Source organism: Xenopus laevis, chromosome 1L (assembly GCF_017654675.1).
Source record: "Xenopus laevis strain J_2021 chromosome 1L, Xenopus_laevis_v10.1, whole genome shotgun sequence".
NCBI classification, from domain to species: domain Eukaryota; kingdom Metazoa; phylum Chordata; class Amphibia; order Anura; family Pipidae; genus Xenopus; species Xenopus laevis.
The window spans coordinates 26,386,384-26,402,053 of record NC_054371.1 but is presented as its reverse complement, the minus strand read 5'-3'; the positions used below and the strand labels follow the sequence as shown (position 1 = coordinate 26,402,053).

General features: G+C 41.7%; 1 protein-coding gene across 3 annotated transcripts in view; it reads right to left on the bottom strand.

The window, feature by feature from the left end:
• Window positions 1-14,848, bottom strand: part of ppp2r2c.L (protein phosphatase 2 regulatory subunit B, gamma L homeolog) — a 100,160-nt gene extending 85,312 nt beyond the window's left edge. The window contains exon 1 of one of the 3 annotated variants that reach the window (XM_041587813.1): window positions 14,442-14,848. In XM_041587813.1, the coding sequence (XP_041443747.1) occupies window positions 14,442-14,511 (70 nt within the window). In that variant the 5' untranslated portion in view covers window positions 14,512-14,848. The remainder of the gene's footprint in view (window positions 1-14,441) is intronic. The other 2 variants (XM_041587814.1, XM_018228555.2) reach the window with 2 other exon arrangements.
• Between the last annotated feature and the right edge of the window lie 822 nt (window positions 14,849-15,670).

Below are 15,670 nucleotides of genomic sequence, written 5' to 3'. Positions count from 1 at the left end.
AACAATTAGAAAAACTATAGCAATTTATATATTAATTGAACCAGGCATATAGCTGTAGAATAGCTGTTAAATACAATCCAAAATTAACTAAAGTTCTTAGAAATTGAATTGCTTCTGCCAAATCCTCCTTCATAGAAGCCCTTAAATCTGATCTGATTATTTTCAGTGCTTGTATTTAAAGTTATTAGGAGTCTTAAGGTGGCCATACACGGATAGATCCGCTCGTTTGGCGATGTCGCCAAACGAGCGTATCTCCCTCCGATATGCCCACCTTGAGGTGGGCAATATCGGACTGATCCGATCGTGGGCCCTAGGGCCCAACGATCGGATCCTAGCGTTCGCCAAACGGGCGGTCGGATCGCGGGACCGAATCAACGAACAGATGCGGCCGCGATCCGACGGGATTTTTAATCCCATCCGATCGAGATCTGGCCGACTTTCGGCCAGATCTCGATCGGGGAAGCCCGTCGGGGGCCCCCATACACGGGCCAATAAGCTGCCGACACGGTCTGTCGGCAGCTTTTATCGGCCCGTGTATGGCCACCTTTAGTCAGAGGTGGTACATTTTTGGCGACTCTGACTCCAGATACCCAAAATTGCTTCCGACTCTACAGCTCTGTTCCAGAGAATGGATAAATATCCAATTCTATAAGGTACACAGATTATTATAGATAGAGTATTATAAGTACTGCCCATTTCTCTTCTTTTTGTGTATCTTCTGCTTTCCCTCAAAATATCCTGCCTCTCTCACGCTGCCTCTCCCTTCTTCTCTTTAATTCCCCCCAATACGTAGTAGTCGGATTGCTGGCCAGTATGCATTCAGTTATGGGGAAAAAACAAGAAAAAAATATTTCATGTAATGCGGACCAGATTGGCAAAATAGATAGATACAGGGAAGGTGTAGGAGTTCAGCTTCACTCATAAATGTCTCCATTATATGATTTAGACAATTACCTTCTGTCAGGTTTATTGTGGTCCAGGTTTCATTAATGTTTAAAGATTAGAAAATGATTTTTGCATCACCAAGCAACTGGATATATTCAGATGTACAGAATATTAATTGCATTAATTGGAAAGGTCCTGGCTGTGCTTGGATTTAACAGTCTTATTTTGTACATATGTACTGAAAAATCACACAGTCCTAAAAGGGGTTGTTCACCTTCCAACACTTTTTTCAGCTCACTTGGTTTCAGATAGTCCACCAGAAATACTTTTTCCTATTATTTTCTATTTGTGACTGTTTTTCTAATATTGAAGTGTAAAGTTAAATTTTTTTTACCTCCTAAAGCAGCTCTGGGGGAGGGGGGGGTCGCGACCCTGTAAACTGTTCTAAAATGATACATTCAGTTGATAAATTTCTTATCTTTGTCCCTGCTGAGACAAAAAGGCTACAATCAGAAGGAGTTAATGGGCTAATGTAACATCAGATGCAAAGTTTGCTCCAGATCTAGTAATTGTTCAGACCTTGGTTTTAAACCTATAATTCTACTTAATGACTGGTTGCTAAGGGTTACTAGCAAAGACTGCACCTGTTTTCACATTCCCCAGTGTGGTTGAAGGTAGCAGAAATACAACATATGCTACCCTCTAACAGAGTGGTTTTCAAATGTTTTCAGATCAAGCCCCGCTTGAAGGTCAACCTTTGGTCAGAACCCTATTTTGAAGGTCCAACCTATGGACAAGGCCCATTTTGAAGGTCCAGTCACTAGTTGCTATGGGTTACTAGCAAAGACTGCACCTGTTTTCACATTGTGAAAGCCAAGTCTGGCTGAAGGTAGTAGGAATACAACATATGCTGCACTCTAAATGAGTAGTTGTCAAATGTTTTCAGATCAAGCACTACTTGAAAGCCCAACCTTTGGCCAAGGCCCTTGAAGGTCAACCTTTGGTCAGAACCCTACCTTGAAGGTCCAACCTATGGACAAGGCCCATTTTGAAGGACCAACTATTGGCCAAGGCACCTATTGAAGGTCCGAACTTTGGTCTGGGCATTCATGAAATGGGTAAAAAAATGGGAAACTATCAGTGGGTCCAACCACTGGCAAGGGTACCTACTGAAGGTCCAAACTTTGGTCTGGGCACCCCTCCACTCATGAAATTGGTATAGATATTGGCAAACATCAATGCATCAGGCATTCAACCATTGTTACAAGAATATCAAGGACAAAAAATATATATTCCAACCTAAATGGCCTTCAGGCTTAGTACTCCATAACTGCTCTAACTGTGGGCCAGCCCCCTTCCCCTTGCTAAAAAAAAAATATTTATTTAAAATTGAATAAAGAAATAAAATTCCCGATTTGTGTTTATATAAATAGAGAGGGTACAACTTTTTACTCAGGCTGCTTATAAACTCTCAAATTCTCTCAGGAGCCTACTCCCTGATAGTTAGGATCAGAGACGCCAGCAACAATCTGCATACCCTGCTTGCTACAAAAATTATGCCTCAGCACTGCCGTTGTGCACTGTAATGAACTTCATGTCACTGGGGTATATTTATCAAAGAGTGAAGTTAATAGTGAAGTTCCACCACTAGAGTGAAATTCCGCCACTCTCCATTCTTTTCTATGGGATTTTTATAGGCGTATGAATCAGAGGGTGAACTTTCACTTTCACCCATTGATAAATACGCCTTTCAAAATCCCATAGAAATGAATAGAGGAATTTCACTCTAGTGGCGGAACTTCACTCTTTGATAAATGTACCCCTATGTCTGTTAGATTTAATGAATTAACCAGAATAGTGTTCAGACATATTGACTTAACAGATCTCTAATCTCTAGCATGTTGCTTGGGAGAATGGGAGAGGTTTATGTCTCTTGCTTTACTGATGCTCATGAGAGGCAGAAATCATTATGACAGCAACAAGCACTGATGTGTAATCATAAAAGGTAGATAATGCTTCATCTGCCATAAACATATATGTGCTTATATGAAGAAAACATAAATAAAGATTTAAAAGATTTTTTTATGTGTGTTTTTGGGGGCAAGCCCAAAATGTATCAAATTAGGTGGGGCTTCCTGTGGATGGTGGCATATTTTGGTGAGATGTAATGGTCCGGATGTGCACTCTGATGAGAGAAGATGATATAATGGGGTAAGAAGTAATGGGGCAAAAAATATTCAGGTGGTGTGAGGAAAAGGTTGGGTAGGGTGGGGAAATGGGTAGGGTGAATTGGGAATGGGAATGGGAGGAACAGAGTTGGGTCTCTCCTTATAAAGGGTAATCAGGCAGAGAGAATGAGGGAAGGAAGGAGTTTATAGAGAATTACAATTTGCTTGCAAATACATTGCCGGGAGATTTGTAATTTCCCGTTGATATATGACTGATTGTTTGGGCCCTTGTGTACTTGAAATGTTGCGTCTATTTTGAATCTTAGCCCAGATGTGCTGATTCAGGTCTGATCCGCACACAAGTCATAGTGCCCCTTTAACCTAAAACTGGGCTATTAACTGAAGATACTGATAGAAATTAATCATTCAAAGGAGCACAGGGAATGAATTGCAACAGAACTGTGCTGGCTGTACATCAGGGCAGGATAATAGTAATAATAATAATAATAAACACAGTTACAATGATATTTATTCCACATACATCCAGGAAAGATTATTCAGTTATTTGCATGAGTAAATATTAATAACAGTTCCAATGAGCTCTTTCAAACCATATGTTCTGCAATGCTGTCTGCCTTTTTAATGGGTCATCCAAGGCCTTCCTCCATCCAAGGCCTTCCTATAGCTGAAATGCAAGATGCCCCTGTACTAAAGACTCTTTTACACAATTCAAACATACACCCAAAAATACGCATAGACATATATTTATATTTATGTATTAACCCAACTGTTAATTGGAAATGTTGTATTCTAGAACTAACTGTTAAACACACCAACATGTTGGTCCCTAATAGCAGTAGTAAAACGGCAGTACTTACATTCTATAATAATCTGTGTACCTGGCTACACTATGGAGCTCTGGAAAAGTTGTTGGTGGGGTTAAGGGTTTAGTTGTTGGTTTGCTGTAGGGTTGCCACCTTTCATCACTGCTTACTCTGGGCGGGAAGGGGGTGGTTATCATAGGGCATGGTGCATTATTGTGATGTTGCAGTGGTGAGAGGGGCGGGGCTATAACGTGGTAATCTGCTATTGGTTGATTGCTATGTGAGTCACAGGGAGTCTGACCCTAATTTGGAAAACCAAGCAGACAGTTCAGACTCAGGCAGCCCTTCCAAAAACCAGCCTGTCCAAGTCAAAACCAGGCAGGTGGCAACCCTAGTTTGCTGTGTCACTTACCGTATATATAGACATGAGGAAGACAGTTATGCCAAAACATATAGTACATGATATCCCTACAATAAAAACACTATGATCATGTTATAAGACATGTTGAGCTTTCCGGCTAATATTTGCTTTTTGCTTTTGAAACTTTCTGCACAGGGTTTGCAGCCCTTTGAGAAGGACTTACTACTTCTATTACATCGGATACCATCCTAACTCTCACTCTTAGAGCGCCCTATTAAAACTTTCATGAAACTGTCTTTATCTACTCGGCCTACCAGGCTCTGAGTTCCATCCATCCTGCCCAGCAGGTGGGATCCAAAGAGGCCAAATATATATTGGTTTCCCCTTTGACAGATTAGAATATTGACACCTCCTGGCCAGTTATTGAACTGCCAGGAGAATAACTGAACACAGGATAGGGAAAAAAATACCTGGAAGATGCTGAAATTGTGGGGAAAAACAGGGTCGGTCTGGGCCAGCAGGACACCGGGAAAAAACCCCAGTGGGCCCTAGCCCCTCGTAGGGGACCGCCAACCCAAAAACATTCCATGGCTGTGATGCTGAACACTGCTCTCTGATCTCCCGTCCTGCCCCGACCCCGAAAGAGGAGAAGAAGGTACATGGCGGGAGGGGGAGATGTGGCTTGGGGTTTCGGCTTGGGGTTTTGCCTGGGGGCAGGGGGTGGAGGCCCCTGAATTGAGGAAAAACCCCACTGATTTATGGGTACAAAACATGACAAATTGCAGCACACTGCACTACATACAAACAGATACAATGGGTAAGGAGGGCCTTGCTCAATAAAGCTTTCAGTCTAAAAGAAAATTGTAGATTAACAACACATGTATTTTAGCCTGACCTTGGGCAAGTCTCTTAGCCTTAAATAGCAAATATTAAATTATAAGCCTGCCAGCGGGGCTCCGCTTTGGATGAGAAATCCAGGGACAATGACAGCACAATTTGAGAAAATAAATAAAAAATATTATTGTAATAAACCATTATCTGAACTAAGCCAGTAACTACGCGGCTGCGTCATTTGCTTTTATAAACGCACCCAGTACCTTCACATGAAACATGTCTGAGTTTTAAAGTGATACGGACACCTATTAATGGAAGGGACATGTTGTTTACATTTTAAAATAATTTGCCCAAAATTGGGTTTATATAGAAAAAATACAAACAGGGGCATTGTGTTAGCGCAACAAAACATGTAGGTTACGGGGGTATGTAACTACATTATTTTTTTTTACGTGGGATAATGTTTCTGCCACAACAGTGAATAATGAATTGAAATTCGACTTTGCTTAGCAACTAGCACAGATCTGTGTGGGCTACTCTTGTGGAAAGATGCCCTGCCTTCCTTTGCTGTGGCAGATAAAGACATGACTTATTATCTCTTGTGGAATCAGCCAGAGGATTGCATTACCAGCAGGCCAGGCTGTGCATGAACCACATAATGAAGATTCTCCTCACATACTGCATTTTGATTGTTATCCAGCCATCACTCCAAGTATATATCAGTTGAGAATTGTGTAGGTGCAGTCAGGAAATGAAATCATATATGAGCAAATTTTAGGCAGCATTCCATCAAGGCTGTTCCAATAATATAATAAGGAGAGATAATAATCTTTGAGAAGCGACTGTGGCTGTGGGATAGCAGGTATAGTAGGGAGAGATGGTGCCTATAGTAACAGTGGGATAATAGTCTCTGGGAAGGGAGTGTGACTGTGGGATAGCAGGTATAGTAGGGAGAGATGGTGCCTATAGTAACAGTGGGATAATAGTCTCTGGGAAGGGAGTGTGACTGTGGGATAGCAGGTATAGTAGGGAGAGATGGTGCCTATAGTAACAGTGGGATAATAGTCTCTGGGAAGGGAGTGTGGCTGTGGGATAGCAGGTATAGTAGGGAGAGATGGTGTCTATAGTAACAGTGGGATAATAGTCTCTCGGAAGGGAGTGTGACTGTGGGATAGCAGGTATAGTAGGGAGAGATGGTGCCTATAGTAACAGTGGATAATAGTCTCTGGGAAGGGAGTGTGACTGTGGGATAGCAGGTATAGTAGGAAGAGATGGTGCCTATAGTAACAGTGGGATAATAGTCTCTGGGAAGGGAGTGTGACTGTGGGATAGCAGGTATAGTAGGGAGAGATGGTGCCTATAGTAACAGTGGGTATAATAGTCTCTGGGAAGGGAGTGTGACTGTGGGATAGCAGGTATAGTAGGGAGAGATGGTGCCTATAGTAACAGTGGATAATAGTCTCTGGGAAGGGAGTGTGACTGTGGGATAGCAGGTATAGTAGGGAGAGATGGTGCCAATAGCACCAATGGGGATAATAGCTTCCGGGAAGGGACTGTGGCTGTGGGATACCAAGTATCATAAGGCCAGATGGTGCCTTCCACCAACCCCATAAAGTAGGCAAGCCAAACTCTGTAGGGCACTTATCACTGATGGTTAGATATGCCCTATAATATATTGGGCACACTGCAGGCAGCACGGCCTTGTAATTCTTACCTTCCCGCTGCCATGATTTCTGGCCTGCTAATACCAGCTTTCTACTAGCCTGGCTAATGATATAAAGCATAATTTCACCAGATCGAACCAGCACACTGTGCAACTAGGGGTATTCGAAAGTGCTGAGCTTCAACCTGCCATCCATTTATCCATGGAAAACTACTCAGACTCATGGTTCCTGGTCTATGTATATAAAGACTAACCAGAATATAGAAGGGTTGAGCTTTCTCTACATTGATTCTTGCATAGTCTAGCTAAATGTGCAAGAACTTTTTAAATGGTTGATGCTTATATGCTTCATTATATGGATATGGTTAATGATGATTTCTGTTCTTAGTGTTATGAGTTGGTATTTAGAGCCAGCAACCTTTTCAGAACCTAGCAGGTTCACTAGATAGACGAAATAGGCGTTTCAGTCTTCACCTGTTCTGCTCAACAACAACATTCATCCACAATGATCAAGGAAAAATAAGATAAAAAAATACAAGTTATTCTTATATTGTCCACTGAGATTTTTTGATGGGGGAGGGGAAATTTAACCAATGTTTCCCCACTTTGCAGCTGCTAAAACTTTATCATTTATTAAAGATTTGTTTGGACAGTTGGTCAATTATCACCTTACAGTCCAACCACCTATGCATTTACTGTAGGACTACATTGGGAGCAGGTTTTGAAGGACAGTTCAGCAATCCCACTAAATGCCAGTTGTTCTGACCCCACTTAAAAATGTCATCTGACCATATCTCTGTTTGGTGCCTGGGGCAATGACACTTGCACAATATCTGACCATTTGGCTGGCAGCGGACCATTTGGATAAAAGACAAGTTGGCTCATGAGGGAAAAAAGTGATCGACATCACAAGGACCCACATGTCAACCACAGGCCCAGAGCATCCGTATATGTCCAAAATATGTTAATTATAGTCAGTGTTGGCAGTTTTCAACATTTCTACGATTTACAGACTAATATATAATATTTTTTTTTTAAAAAAAACTATAGCCGAAAACCATGAAGTTACATGTATTTTTCACTAGTGTGGCATTTAAAGATATGGCAGCTGATTGTAGTACCCTAGACGCTGATATATAAAAGTATAATATAAGGATACGTGCAGGCAGCAACCTCCAATTCTCTATTCATTAGAACGAATGCACCGAAATGTCAATGTTACAATATGTGCTTTTAGAAAAGGGCATGTTGCATGTGTTTCAGCAGGTGGAAAACAAAATGTTAGGTTATAATTCACCACAGCTGATTTTCAAGTACTTGTGTTTTAGAAAAGAATTTGCATGGACTACTAGAAAATATAGTGATATTAAATGTGACTGTGGAGGTAAGTGTTCTGTATAAGGACACCCGGAATGCAACCTCCTGCTTTATATAGTGTCGGAGTTCCTAACAAACTGCTTATAGCCTTATATATTACATTGGGGAACCTTCTTCTATATTTAAGATGAGCCTGAGTTAATAGCAGAGTTTTTTAGACATTTTAGAACCCCCCTTTGTCCTACAACTTTCAATGGACCTCCCTTAGAGCGTTAGACTTTCCCCACAGGGAGGAATCCCTATGGGACCCTGGCCCTAGTAATAAGCCATGTGCAACGGGAGGCAATGGGAGTCTAGGGTGGGTGGAGTTAGGAGGAGAGAAAGGTGGAGCCTTTGGAGCTTTTTGGAGCCCACTTGTGTTTGGGAACCTCTGTTTTATAGTAACAGTCACAATTTGAACTAGTGTTTCTATTAGACATTAGCTATAGCAAATAAAAATGTACGATATTAGTTTCTTGGCATAGTATGGTGTGGTGGGATAAATGCAGAATGCACAATAATTGTGCCTTATTGTTGTGTTCTAGGTTTTAAAGTGTGACAGTGCATTGGTGTCATTTAAGCATTAATGAAAATAGTGCCAGGATGGTTACTGCTATGGATCTATTAGAAAGGAACATCTGGGATTCCAATTAAATCATTGTCTTGGCTTCAGTCCATGGGTAGAAATGCAAAAATATTATCCCGAACCAATTGTGCGCTAATAAGCCTACACTTCAGTTTTTTTTTTTAAATAATTGCACCCTGCCAGCACTAGGCCACCCGCACTGGGAGGCAGCTCCCAGTATGAATGGCCATGTAGGGGCACACGCATGTGCATAATGAGCATGCACATGTTGCCGCAACTTGCTCATTATTGCATGCTTCTGACATCAGAAGTGCAATGTGCACTGGGAGCTCCCTCCCGATGTGAGTGTCCTAGCGCTGGAGGAGCAATTTTTTTAAAAAACAACTGTTACCCCCAACAGGAGTGCGGGCTCTATTAGTCTGCACCTTTGGTTGGGCATACAAATTTTGCCCAACAGGTTCCCCTTTAAGGTTCTGGCTGTGTATGAAGGTGTCAGGTGGTCATAGGTACATGTATAGCAGGGCTCATTTATAAACATTGGGCAAATTTGCACCTAGTCAGTAACCCATGGCAACCAATCAGAAGTTTGCTTTCATTGCCCACCTGGAAAAAGCTACTCATTGATTGGTTGTTATGGGTTACTGCAAAGGTAAAAATCTGCCCAGTGTGTTTGGTTGTGGATAGGGTGATGTTTACTGCTCTGGTGTTGATTGTTCCAGTCTATAACTTCAAAAGCTTTCCATGCACCCTCATAGCCACAGCCTTAATGTTCTTCATAGCCTTAACCAGGCCCAGATTTGTGGAAAGGTCACAAAGGCCTACCGCGGCAGGATTTTAGGGGTGGCATACCGCCTAGCTGCATCCTCATTGGTTCCTAAGCACTGGGGACACGCAGGAGATATACTTTTTTAAATTTCTTGTGCATCAATCCCCAGACTGGGTGATGATCAGCAGGCATAAGGGCACCCGCTCTGTAAATATTAACCTGACCATCAATGTCTTCAGCTCTATTCTCTCTAACAGAGGAAAGTCCAGAGAAAGTCATTGAAGCCTAAGAACTGTGCCAGTGACATCAACTGCCCATTTTTCTCTCTTTCACCGCCTATGCCACTTACCACTCCTACCCATATACGGAATTGATTTAGTGTGATATTACACATAGGTGAGGTGGCAATGGAAACCCAAGACTAGAAATTCCAGACAATTATATAAATATAATGCATGTGAAACTCCCAAAGGCAAAGGCCAGTTATAAAAAAAAACAAAAAACACTAACACAATGTGAAGCCACAATGATGATGATAGTGATAGTGACTCGTGTATAGTTACTGAGCAAGTGGCAAAGTAATAGAAAGTGACAGACACCTAGAGACAGAAAAATGTGACTCACAACAATATGCTGAAGGCAAAGTGAAACAAACACGTAGGGCTGGAGATTTCTACTTCTCTTTATCATCAGGAAATTAAACTGATGAGCAAAAAATAAATATCGGATCTATACCAGACACAGAGACTGTGCCCTAAAGCTTTGTCAGGCAAAAATGGGAGAACTGCAGCTAGTATAGTCACTAAATATTAGACCTAGTGGCACATGGTGAGATAAAGGTGGGCAAAGTTACTCTGAAATATGTATTTTCTAGATAGGATAACAATTATCTTATCCTTTATAATCTATAAAATCCATATTCTGTTGGGTTGAATAGTAATCAGGTAGACTGAATATGCTGCCCCTCGTTCATTGTGCTTTACTACACCACTAACAATCAAAGGCAAGTGTGATAGAAGTGAGCAGAAAAGCATCAGGAGACACTTCCTCCTTTTGCGTTTCTGCCCAGGAGCTGACAAGACAAAACAGCTGGTGTACTCCTGTTAGATATTCAAAACTGTAAAGATCATGAAAATTATATTTTTTTCCCAAAGTTATGCACTGGGCCCACCTTAAATTATTTTAAGTTGTTTGAAAGGGGTTTTTACATGTAGGCAGCAAAAAGGGATAAGGTCCCAACCGGCAACCAGGGATGAGTGAGAAAGCAGCAAAAGAATGAGAAAAAGGAAAACTGTAGGGGTAAGAGGGAAAGAAAGAGAGACGTTGGAACACATAGAGAATAAAGAGTAAGAGGGAGAAGGGCCAGGGGTAAATGTGGATGACAGAAAAAGATAACTCAGCCTGATACTTATATAACCGCAATACAGGTATGGGACCTGTTATCCAGAATGCTTGGGACCTGGGGTTTTCCGTATAAGGGATCTTTAAGGAATTTAAATTTTCATACCTTAAATCTACTTGAAAATCATGGAAACATTAAATAAACTCAATAGAATTGTTTTGCCTACAATAAGGATTAATTATATCTTAGTTGGGATCAAGTACAAGGTACTATTTTATTATTACAGAGAAATAGAATATGATTTTTAAAACTTTGGATTATTTGGATAAAATGTAGTCTATTCTAGATGGCCTTTCCGTATTTCAGAGCTTTCTGGATGATGGGTTTCCGGAAAATGGATCCCATACCTGTACTCTTCTATCTCTACTAGTGCCATTCTCTCTGTCTTTCCCTTTTATAGTCTCATCTTACCCCTACAGCTTTCCGTTTCTCCCGTCTAATAACCACATGTTTACTAGTGGGGATAATTATTCCCTATATAATGTATTATGGCCCACAGAGGAAGAATTAGAATATAATTAGAACAAATCCAGCCCTCAAAAAAAAACAAAAAAACAGAATATACAGAATGTATAAACTATGCCTGAGAGGAACATTTAATGAATTCCTGGCCATCCAGGTATAATTGTATATTCTTCAGCTCTCCCTTGACTCTAATCTAATGCAAGCCAGCTAAAGTGTGACGGTAAAGAAATATTTAATACAGTTACATATAGATTGAGAGAGAGAGTGAGAGATAGAGATAGAGATAGAGAGAGATAGATGATAGATAAATAGGTATATATTGATAGATGATAGATAGATAGATGATAGAGAGAGATGATAGATAGATAGATAGATAGATAGATAGATAGATAGATAGATAGACAGACAGACAGACAGACAGACAGACAGACAGACAGACAGACAGACAGACAGACAGACAGACAGACAGACAGATAGATAGATAGATAGATAGATAGATAGAGAGATGATAGATATATAGACAGACAGACAGACAGACAGACAGACAGACAGACAGACAGACAGATAGATAGATAGATAGATAGATAGATAGATAGATAGATGATAGAGAGAGAGATGATAGATATATAGATAGATAGATAGATAGACAGACAGACAGACAGACAGACAGACAGACAGACAGACAGACAGACAGATAGATAGATAGATAGATAGATAGATAGATGATAGAGAGAGAGATGATAGATAGATAGATAGATAGATAGATAGATAGATAGATAGATAGATAGATAGATAATAGACAGATAGACAGACAGACAGACAGACAGACAGACAGACAGACAGACAGACAGACAGACAGACAGATAGATAGATAGATAGATAGATAGATAGATAGATAGATAGATGAGATAGATAGATGATAGAGAGAGAGAGAGATGATAGATATATAGATAGATAATAGATAGATAGACAGATGATAGATAATAGATAGATAGACAGATGATAGATAGATAGATAGATAGATAGATAGATAGTCAGCCCAACCAGGGGAGCAGTCTCACCTAGGGAACACGTAGGCACATGCTACTTAGTCTAATTTAGCATCAAATATATATATATCTGCCTCCTCTAATTGCCCATACATATTCATGCATTTCAAGCCAACCATGACCATATGACTGGCCAAACCAGGACCCTTATAAATTGCAGCTGTAGCCATTTATCTGTGGGCCTGATCCACACGCAAAGGCAATTTTGCTGACCTGACTATTGTTGATCCACCTTAGAGCGCAGGCTCTCGGATCACCAATTAAACATTTATTGCCCTGAGATGCACCAGGCGGAAGGGTTTCATGACCGAGAGCTTTCACTGCTCTGCTTGTTCCAGCATTGTCAGCTGCTCACGTCCAATCCTCTCTGCTCCCCCAGTTCAGGACTGGGGGGGGGATCATAAATAATAATAATCTTTCAATGACACTGGCTTGACACTTTAACGCCTGGCCTTGCATTTATATGTCTGAATAGGCAGGCGCTCTGCTGAGCAACCATTAATTTTTTTTTTTTTTTTTTTGATATTATGGATATACAACTCCCAGCAACCCCTGGGAACACTGGGACTTTGGTTGTAGGCCACAAATTGGAACAGAAGAAGAAGAAAAGGAGCTCCAGAATATCAATATATATAACTCACCAACTACATCCAGTGTGCACTGGCCTCAGACCCTCAGCTTCAGGGAACAGCAAACCAGTATGTACAAACAAAAAAAAACAGGGCTAACCAGCACTCAAAGGAGTCCACAGGGCAAAAAAAAAAAACAACTAAAAAACTATTGTTATTAAAAATGTTATTTGGAAACTCATTATCCAGAAAGCTCCGAATTATGGAAAGGCCACCTCCCATAGACTCCATTATAATCAAATTATCCACATTTTTCAAAATGATTTCCTTTTTCTCTGTAATAATAAAACTGTAGCTTGTACTTGATCCCAACTAAGATATAATTAATCCTTATTGGAAGCAAAACCAGCCTATTGGGTTTATTTAATGTTTACATGATTTTCTAGTAGACTAAAGGTATGAAGATCCAAATTACATAAAGATCCGTTATCCTGAAAACCCTAGGTCCGGAGTATTCTGGATAATAGGTCCTATACCTGTATTTATTAGTAGAATTTAAAAATGACACATCTCCATGGTCCCTATATGTTTCATACCCTAAGGACACTTAGGGGCACATTTACTAAGCTCGAGTGAAGGATTCGAAGTATTTTTTTTTTGGTACTTCGACCATCGAATAGGCTACCAAGACCTTCGACTACGACTTTGATTCAAACTAAAAATCATTCGACTATTCGACCATTCGATAGTCAAAGTAGTGTCTCTTTACAAAAAACTTCGACTACATACTTTAAACCTACAGAGGTATAATGTTAGCCTATGGGGACGTTCCCGATTACTTTTCTAAGGTTTTTTTGAAAACCATCAATCGATGGATTAAAATCCTTCAAATCGTTCGAACGTAGGAAAAGTCGTCCTAGGAACGATTTTTCCTTTGACCGATCGATCGTACGATTTGCAGTATATCCTTCGACTTAGAATATCGAAGTTGAAGGATTTTACTTCGAGGGTCGAATTCGAGGGTTTAATAACCCTCGATATTCGACCCTTAGTAAATGTGCCCCCAAGACGTGGGATCTTTTTTTTCTGTTTGTACATAATGTAGGCGACAAATACCATGATTACAAATTTATAAATGTACAATTAAAATATACTTGATTTTAAATGACTGAATCGTAAAAAAAAATGAAAGAACCACCTCCCATCACCAAATTCAGTCCCTGAGGCACCTGAATAATAAGGGGGTTTAACACCATGTTGCCTAATTATACCGTTAATGTGAATGTCTGTTACATTTCCTCACTTTACCACTGTACAGTAAATAAGAACCTGTTTCAGGGCAGTCGCTGTGCCTAATTGCTGCTGCCCTCTCCCATGGGAATTAAAGAGACAGGCACACACGAGGGGCACCATGACAAGACACAGTTGGAATAAAAGTGACAGAGAGGGGGGGAGCACAACAAAATTCACAACACTGACAGGGGTGAGATTTATTGGGGGGGGGGGGTAGTACCTTCAGTCACATAGTTGTGATCCCGGAGAAAGCTGTGGTTAATTTTGCGCGTGTCCACGTCCTCGCCCATTGACAGCAGGGGCACTCAGCATGCCTGTCCGCAGCGGACTGATGAAATGAGCAGAGGTCGTTACAAGAGCACCATCCATAGTGCTTAGCGCGGGCACAGAGCGCAGTCAGCCCCGGAGCTCAACATCCTCATCCTTCACCTGCACTGGGGACCTGCGCTGAGCTCTCACAGGGGGATCGTCCTACTCCTCCTTCCCTTGCGTGGGACGCTCGCTCAGGCCACTGCGGTAAAAAAGCAGCTGTGAGACTGGAAGAGCCGTGTGCGACTTGCCTGCTGCTGCTGCTTCTGTCATAGGCTTGTGCTGCTGCTGCATCGGCGCACGCCCCTCCCAGGCACATTGATCTGGGCCAAGCGCACCACTCACTGGCTGCATCATGGGCTGCTACTACTGCCGCTACGGGGGAGCCGACACCAACACTGCGGGGAAAAGGGGGTGTCTGCTGCTGCTGCTGGGGGCAAAGGTCTGCTCATCATAGGAGAGGATATTTGCACTGCTCCAGGGATATGGTCCTATGGGATGAGACTGTAGAAAAACATTGGCAGTTCCCAAAGCACCTACAACTGAATATACACAAATAAATTGGGGGCCTCACTCTTGTTGTACTGCCAAGGACAGGAGTGTAACTAGATGTTACTGGGCCCCACAGCAAATTCATTTTAGGGCCCCCAAAATATCTGGAGGTTGCAGGGTGGGACAGGGCCCCTCCTGCCCCCCTGGGTGGAACGGGCTCCCCTCCTGCCCCCCTTATTTCCCTCATTGCGATGCGTCACATGTGTGCACAATATTTTTGCATTTTCTATCCTCCGAATCACCGATCTGGGCTGGTGGGCAGACGCGGATTTGTGAAAAGGCCATGGCAGAATTTTAGGGGGGCGGCATGCTGCCCAACCACACCCACATTGATTCAAAAACACTGGGGATGCGCAGGAGATACTATCACTTTTTAAATTTCCAGTGCGCCAATCCCCATTGCTTCAGTCCAAATTATGAAAATTTACATGAATAAAGGGGAGGGGACGGGTGACGAACGACAGCAGGAATAGGGGTGCCCACTATGTAAATCCAGCCCCAGAGCCGCCATCAGAAATCACAGGGCCCCATACTAAATATTTCCTGGGTCCCCTGGGCTGCGCTCACCACAAGCCCCACCTACAGGTC